At 34.1% G+C, this 9,058-nt stretch overlaps 1 protein-coding gene across 1 annotated transcript; it reads left to right on the top strand.

The window, feature by feature from the left end:
* Window positions 1-2,616, top strand: LOC145688867 (uncharacterized). Its single transcript, XM_081763036.1, has 2 exons — window positions 1-31; window positions 1,215-2,616. The coding sequence occupies exons 1-2, from the start codon at window positions 1-3 to the stop codon at window positions 2,237-2,239; spliced, it is 1,056 nt and encodes a 351-aa protein (XP_081619162.1). The 3' UTR covers window positions 2,240-2,616.
* The last annotated feature ends 6,442 nt before the right edge of the window (window positions 2,617-9,058 follow it).

Here is a 9,058-nt window from a genome sequence, read left to right as displayed (position 1 = left end):
ATGCCGACCTCCTCTCTGAATCCATCCACAGGTAAGAGTAACATCTTTTCAGCCAATCCGCTCGGGCTATCAACTACCGCTACTAGTTTGCCAACTCCAAGAGATTAATGTAGTGAAGGAGTTAATTGCGTCATCTGTGATTAAAATGTGTAATTTGATTTGCAGTAGTGTTGTGTGTCGCCAGTGCATAGTGTAAGAGGGCTTTGGTAGGAAAGTGCCTCTTAGTGTAAATCATGTGTTCCTTACTCGTTTGTTCATCTCAACGAACCGACTTCCCATCCTTGCGGCTTTTCAATATGTTCTTTGTAATGTAGTAATTCATTTAACCAAGGGGAGTCGCTTCCTCAATCGGCTTAATATTTAGTATATAAATGAATATTCTTAAGCCCTAGTAAATTACTTGATTGAATTAAAATGATCTTTGGTTCTAATCGTTTGGTCGTTCAACTAATCTAACTGCTGTAACTGCCCATTTGCTTGAACCCTGTCAATACTAACGAGGCGCACTTTTACTTTGTTGTTTAGTCCGCCCCTCGTGATGTCATCATTTATACCGGGATGTGTTTGACCTCCCTCTCTCTTTTGATTTACAAACCTAGAAGTGTTTCTATTAGTCACTTGTGTGGCCATACCTAAATTATAGATATTATTATGTATTTCTTTAACTATTAATGTATCTGAGTAGACATCACGGCGGACAGTTTAATACTAAATATCTTTCTGTAAAATTGCAATATAACCCCTGCCGGGTTAATGAGTTATTGCGCCTCCCTCTCTCTGTTTGATGTACTAATCTGTAAGTGATTCTATTAGCCACTTGTGTGGCCAGACTTTAATTATAGATATTCTTCTATGTATTTCATTAACTATTAAGATGTCTAAGTGAACATCCCGACGGACAGTTAAGTACTAAGTATCTCTCGGTGATATTGTAATATAACCTCTGTCGGGTTATTGATTTATTGTGCCACTCTTGGCTTGAACGACCCCTTCTCGTGCTGAGACCGTCGTCTCAGACTTAATATCATAAATCACACCGCTCCCTGTCCAGACCACTGCTATCGGTGTGATCAGAGAACTATTATTTATTCGTATTAATTGAGTTTATTACTTTGACACTGTCTCAAGAACCTCGTAATATTTTGTAATATTGAGGAAGCGACTGTTTGACGAGCTTTTGCCTTTCACGCAAGGACAGGTGTAACCTTATCAAGATCAGATTGTTATTAGAAAAATCCTACCGGTGGTTTCGCTTGAACTCGAACCCCTGACGGGTTCTTGCGGCGCTACACCACAAATAAAAAAGATTGGGGTGAAATTACCATATCCTGAATGTTATCTAGCGCGAAGGGGTCGTACGAACGAGTTCCTAATCTTAGAAGATTTAGCACAGAAAGGTTATAAATTAGCTGATAGAAGAAAAGGGCTGGACTTCGATCATTGTTCTCTTGTGTTACAAGGACTAGCGAAACTTCATGCAGGCTCCTATGCTCTGGAACAGTCCAAAGGTAAAACATTAGATAAGGTATTCCCTTTCTTCAGAGATATATATTTCAATCCTGAAGTTGCTTTAATTACTGAAGAAGTAGACAAAGCTCTAGAGACTGTCCTACTTTTAGCCAAACGGTTTCTTCCTCATCTTAAAGATTGTATTCCAAAATATGAAGACCGGATGCCGTCTATACAAGCAGAATGCAGAGATCTTTTCCCCTCGTGTAATGTTCTAAAAGTCATATGTCATGGAGATCTGTGGATCAATAATTTATTGTTTACTTACGAACATTTTCGACCCGCATCAGTTAAATTAGTGGATCTTCAATTAGCTGCATACGGTGCTCCAACTCTGGATATTATTGTAGTTTTATATTTGGACACTCTGGCATCATTTCGGAAAGCTAACGAGTACGACCTACTTCAAATATATTATAATTCATTTATGGAGATCCTAGAAAATTTGAAAGTTTCTACACCAAAGTGCTACACATTTGAATTCTTATGGGATCATTATCAGTCACTTACTTTATTAGGAACTACAATTAAAGCAGCCTATACTCCATTAACCTTAATGGATTCTGAGGATATGGTAAATGTAGTTGACCCAAATAAACCAGACGAGTTTATGACCTATATAAAGGACAGACAAACAGAAATCGCCTGTTCCTTCTTTGAAAAGGACGCTAATTTTAGAGCTCGAATGACCGAAGCTATTGAAGAATTATTTGAAGCCTTAAAACTTTGAAATAATGGAAGCAAATAAAGATGCGTGTAACAATGTTGTAACATTAGCAAATAGGGTTATGTTTAAGAATTATTGCCTCATAGGTTTGATTTTCTCTTTTTTTTATTAATGCAGCGATATGTTTGTGTACCATGGACTATTAAATCAATGATGGCTTGAGTAACCTACAGACATTGAAGACAATCTTTGTCTTCTTCCTTGTGCGAGCACAGTTCAATCTGTACTCTTAGTGCACACATCCATCAAATACTGCTCTCTATTACCCTTATATTTTACCAATCGACCACTCAGTAACGCTTGCGAATATTCCATGGGATACACGTATTATGTTTATTTTAAGTCACACCTTAATTTAATAACTTTCAACAGATACACTTGAGTTGACGTATTGAAATAGTCTCAGTGTTTGAAACAGCTTAGAAGAAAATTTTGAACAGCTCTTAAACACAAAACTTTATCAAATGTTATTTCCATGGTTATAAAATGCTGATTGAAGAATCTAATGGTAAACAAAAATAAATATAATTATAGTACATGTATATCAGTTGCAATATACTTTCGCCAATCTGGCCATTAAAACTTTTGTTTCTTCTGTTACATTACCCTTACCATTAGACTGTATTGTGAGTCGACGCCAACAATATATAAGATTTTAAATTTGTGGTTGAGTTTTCATAACTTCAGTTATGTTGTCCAAAAGACAGCATGTAATCTTAATGTCCCTCCGTAAAGTTGGATGTCTTAGAAAAGTTGCAAACAAGTACACAGAAACTCTTACTGCTTAATACATTAGGATGTGCTATTGTTTATGGTATCAAACTGAAGGAATTTCAAATTTGACAACACGCAGGGTAAAATTCTCAACTTTGGAAATAATTTTGTATACTGATCTTTGTATAATATTGAACTTGTCGCTTTATCGATTAATTTGAGTTTTGTGCCCATTTCAGCATCGAGGTTTATGAGACGTGAATTTACAGCTTAATGTGGCATCAGAACCACGTGAGTTCACGCTGGGGATAGATCCCGGTCCTCCTTCTACGGAGAAGCCATCCTTGCCGTATAGCCACGATGGAGTTCTTATGTTTATTATGTGTTAATGTATACGACATTTGTGATTATATTTTGTTATACCAATGTGAAGTAAATTCTAATTGTTGTATCACGAATATGAACGCATGCAACTTAAAGTAAGGACGATAATTTTAAGCCCTTTCAATATGAAGTACTTCTCCTTGGTAGAAAGGGCCCAATTAGGTAGAGTGTGGAATATTTCTAAGAAAATACAAAATAGGAAGAATACATTATGATAACAAGTAATAATAGAAAACTATAACTATAAATGAAATGATATAAAGAAATTTTCAAAGAGTAACTGACATGTATTATGATATCTTAATATGATTAAAGATGCATGTACAATATACCATTACTCTAAGGTAACTAAACTAATCTTGTCAAATGAAGAACATTTTCAGAACTTTAGTTTTAAATAAATGAACTCAAATCTTGTGAAAGTGATTTGCTTAATGTAGGATATTTTCAAAAGAAGGTTGCGTACACCAAATGAGAATTGTGAGATATTGTTACAAGGATTTGAATTGACTATCTTTTGTCTTAACAAAAGTCGAGTTTCAGGAGCGAATGTAGCAATGGATTTTTACGTAACATTCGAAGAAACATATTGCGCGTAGAGGGCTCTCTGACATCCCGGATTTACCCATTTGTCCTCCTAAAAATTGTTCGAAACTCCAAATATTCAGTTTCTCTCCGAAACTTAAATTAATCAAATTCGTGTTATACTGAACTAATAGGAATAATCTATTCTGAGTCACTGTTTTTTGGTAGGTGTTGATCTATTATTTTCTTAATTCTGATATTCCAAATACATACATGTGACTTTACTGTAAATAGTCATAGGATTTTCCGGCTTTTTAGACTGAAAATCTGAGAGCCCTATCCATGTCCGTGGATGACCATACCCTTCAAATACAGTCAAGTAGAACACAGTTCGTGATTGTACTTTTATGTTGACGAAATTAAGACATAGATATCTTAAACATTAAAATTATTATTATTATTATTATTATTATTAATAATAATAATAATAATAATAATAATAATAATAAAAACGAAATTATATTCAAAAACTGTTATGCGACTATGTTCCAGGAATTTTGTATTTCTTTTTCAAGAAGGAATTTCTTTCAAGGTAACATCATATTGTTTTAGAAATACATTTTCTTTGTGCCATTGACTTCCTCTTCATTAATTCTTAAATATGGAGAAGTCATATGGGAAATCCTATGGAATAGCCAAATGAAATTCTGTATTTATCATTAGGTATTAAATTCGTGATTTCTGTCAGTATATATTGGGTCCTTAAGGAAGAAAGGATGGTAAAACAATATTCCTGTATAGGGACTTCTGCGGCAACCTTACATTACTCATTTGGTTCACATTAGTTTAAATGAGTATTTAGCACAACATAGGATTATTTCTGTAAGGTAACGATTGTATTCAGTGTTTAAGTCTTGGATTAATGTTACTAATTTACAGGGGAGAAATGAAAACATATAAACGAATGTGTTACTTGTATCCATGAAGATCAATTATGTTAAGAGTTACTGTAGTTCTTGACTGAATATTAATAAACACTAATACTTTTAGCCATCTATGTATTTTTAATGAAATGAAATTCTTTAAACTTGAAGTGATAACATTTACATCTTCTTAATTGCATTTCCTAATCATTTGAAAATAGTGACTGTTTCCATATTCGTTCACCTCTTCCTCCTCCTCCTCCTCCTCCTACTACTACTACCAATACTACTACTACTACTACTACTACTACTGCTGCTACTACTGCTACTAATACTAATACTATACTACTACTACTACTACTACTACTACTACTACTACTACTACTACTAATAATAATAATAATAATAATAATAAGAAGAAGAAGAAGAAGAAGAAGAATACAACTACCACTACTACTACTGCTACTAATACTAATACTATACTACAACTACCACTACCACTACTACTACTACTACTACTACTACTACTACTACTAGTTGTAATACTACTACTACTAATAATAATAATAATAATAATACTAATACAACTACCACTACTACTACTGCTACTACTGCTACTAATACTAATACTATACTACAACTACCACCACCACCACTACTACTACTACTACTAATAATAATAATAATACAACTAAAACTACTACTACTGCTACTAATACTAATACTATACTACAACTACCACTACTACTACTACTAATACTAATAATAATAATAATAATAATAATAATAATAATAATAATAATACAACTACCACTACTACTTCTACTACTTACTCATTGCTATTAGCAGTGGATTGCAAGAGGAGTAACTTCCCTCCGAACTATTGAAAGATATTATGTTCTTGTACATATATTTCAAGAAATACTAATTTATTCTCACATATTATAGTACTTAATATACGCGTATTTATATTAAAAATATAGTGTTATAGTTTATTTACTGATGCTATTAAGGATATATGTGTGTAAATAACTCCAATTTTAAATGATTTATTATGTGTATGCGTGCATTAAAGTTTATAGATATTCGTGACTGTGGTTGTGAGACAGAGGTTAATTGCATTAAGTTATCCCATTGCTTAAAAGTTTGATAGTTCATTGTCACAGAAACCAAAAGTAAGTTACTTTCACATTTGTGATACTATGGTAGACTTCCAAACAATGCAAATTCAATATTGAAGCCGGAAGTACTAGATCTATAACAACCGACTGTGGTAGAGAGATTTTGTGAGACATGGAAGCTGTTTATCTGACACTCAATCCATATCAAAATCAGTTTCTCGATATCTCTAAAGGATGTTAGAAAAATTTGTTACAATACTTTGAGAACAGATTGCTCACATCAAAATAAGAAGAAAAGTTCGTGTGGACCCCTGCACAAAAGTGGATAGTTTCGGAATTATAGGGTTCCGAAAACGTGAAGCAAGTGAACTTTAATAGTTCATAGTTCCACTACTATGGGACCTATCGTAGTCGGGTCAAGACATACTGAGAAACTGGTATGTGAGCTATACAAATATCCACGTTTATGAATGCTCCAGTACTTGCACATTTTAGAGAGGTAGGTGGATAGCGATGAAGTACTCCCAAACAGCCTCTCTGAAAATGATTTTGCAAGCACCGGAGGATCTGTAAGATGGATACTTGGATAGTTCATATACTAGTTCCGTAGTAATATCTTGACCCGACTACGATCAGTTCTATAGTAGTTTGTGTTTTAGCAGAAGAATAAAGCTCAAATGAAATCTACTCCTCGGATACAGAAGTCATATCAAGACACCGTTTGTCATCTACTATTATCATTTCGTTCTATTGAATCCAATATTAAAACCGAAAGTAATAGTAATTTCTATTATTTGTGGTTGCAATAGAGCAGTGAAGTCGAAGATGTAACCTGTACTTATGGTATTAAAGCTAAATAATATATGTTTTTAAAAAAAAGCTTCTCTCTATCTGTTACAATTTTGCTGAGCAGTGTAAAAAACTGGCTATAGTAGTTTCGCACCATTTCCGCTTGACATAAAGGAATAAAGGTCGAAAAGAAAGATTGTTAGAACGCTCAATCAATCGAAAAGACTACTTCTCGACATCTATTACAAATTTTGTAATATAGACATCAGTATTGAAATCAGAAGTGGAAATAAGTTTCTACTACTTCCGCTCTTAGTGAAGAGATTCAAGTAGAGAATATAGTTTTCCTTCAGAAGATGAATTAATTCCAATTGTCGCTATCAAATACCGTTTCATTTCTATGGCTATGAGTTTGATCACTTCCTGTGAGTGGTGGGTTAACAGAGAAAGTGGAACCTATTCTGGGATGTTCAATCAGTTTCAGAAAACCACTTCTTGATATATATTTCTTGAACTGGGGAGTTTTTTTTTTTTTTTTTTTTTGTATTGGGAAATCATCATAGATATTTTGCCATTATTGGAAGATCAATACCGCAAATGAAAAAACTTACATGCTCCATGGTCTTCAACTAACTTCTTCGTCTTCAGGAACAATTTTTCTGTTTTGATACCATTCATAAGTTGTTGTCTCCTTCGCCCCCTTCCTCTCTTTCCTGTTACCATAGCCTCTAACACGTCCCTCATGATACAGTTTCTCCTTAGTCAATGTTCCAACTAGTTTCTTGTCCTCTTTTCAAAATCTAAAATTATTCTTTTCTCTCGTGCTGCTAGCACCCATTCATTTGTTTTCCGTTCGATCCAGCTAATTCCATCTATTCTAATCAACACCCACATTTCAAAAAGCTTCTAGTCATATTACATCCTCTTGCGTTATGTCCATCTTTCTGCCCTATATAGTACAATATTCCATACGAAGCTTTGTAGTAAACTTTTCTCAACTCTTTGTTCAAGGACCCACAAAAGAGAATGTTCTTCCTTCTAAAAGTTTCTTTCGCCATTCCTATCCTTGCTTTCATTTCACGTTCGCACTGTATGTGACCACTAATAATACTCAACAGGTTTCGAAAACTAGTCACCTGTTCTGGTCCCTCTCTTCCTACTTGTATATTTGACACCCACCTCTTCATTTCAATCACTATGTTTCTTTCTTTGTCTTTTTAAGATTCATTTATTTATTTTCGTTCTATATATTCACAATCCCTCTTCAAGTTCTCTAAAGTCTTTTTTATTTTCTCTTCAGATTCCGCAACAAGCGCCATATCACCTACAGACCGTATATACTTAATCATTGTACCTCCTACTGAAATGCTGTCTTTTTTATGTAGACTCTTTTTACTATTTCTTCTAGGTAGATATTAAATATTGTTGGCAAGAGACAGCATCCTTATCAAATTTCCCGTTCAATTGCATCCTCTCTGTCATATCTTTCCCTATTCTAACACTTACTTGTTGGCTCATATATAAGTTTCTTATGAGTCTTCGATCTTTCCATTCAGATAACATAAATGTTAGAGCACAGTAGGCTGAGTTGTCTACGAACCATCAAACGTAAGATAAAAATGAATATAAGTTATATTAGTCTTACGAGGCTTTAAACTAGTACTAGTTAAATTCAAATCATATGGAAGTTAATGTGTTAAACAATACGTTTGGCAACATATCCAATACATCCTCTAGAACAGTAGTATTCAACTTATTTTTCGGTTACTCATAACGATACATTTTCCCATTCAAGCGCGTATCCCCAGACTTATATAAATTATAGAGTGTATTCCTGATTAATTGAATGAGTCAGCTATACTATAAATAGCAGCGGAATGCTATAAATTTAATACAACTATATGGCAGAATAATGTTATTTTAAACATGGAATGTGCAAGTTGGAACAGGGGGTGGGCCAATCATAGAGAATTTAATGGCGTCGAAGGCCGCACGAGACGACACATAACATTTTCCACAAAAGTAGCCTAGCCATATTCAATTTAGAAGAAAGTTCGTCGTACACTAATATTACAGGAACACAAAAGCTGTTATAACGGTAAACAAAAAAGTTTACTTACTGAATAAAAGCAGAAAAAATCTGTTTATTTACTATCCAAGTGAAACAGTTGACCAATCTGTCAAGATTTGGTGTACACTGTATAGTGGAAGTTCCAGTGTGCAGGATATTTTCAAAGTGGACATCAGTTGTCCAGGAAAGGCTGCCAGCTTACTTTAAGAAATTAAGCAATAAACACATTTTCAATAATAGGTCAAGCGGGGCGGATTAAAGGTCTCAGTGGGCCGGCTGTTGCTCGTAACTGTTT

Source organism: Thermobia domestica, chromosome 7 (assembly GCF_964235325.1).
Source record: "Thermobia domestica chromosome 7, izTheDome1.hap1.1, whole genome shotgun sequence".
In the NCBI taxonomy this organism is placed as follows: Eukaryota; Metazoa; Arthropoda; class Insecta; order Zygentoma; family Lepismatidae; genus Thermobia; species Thermobia domestica.
The sequence above is the reverse complement of the archived record's forward strand: the minus strand, read 5'-3'. Positions and strand labels throughout refer to the sequence as shown.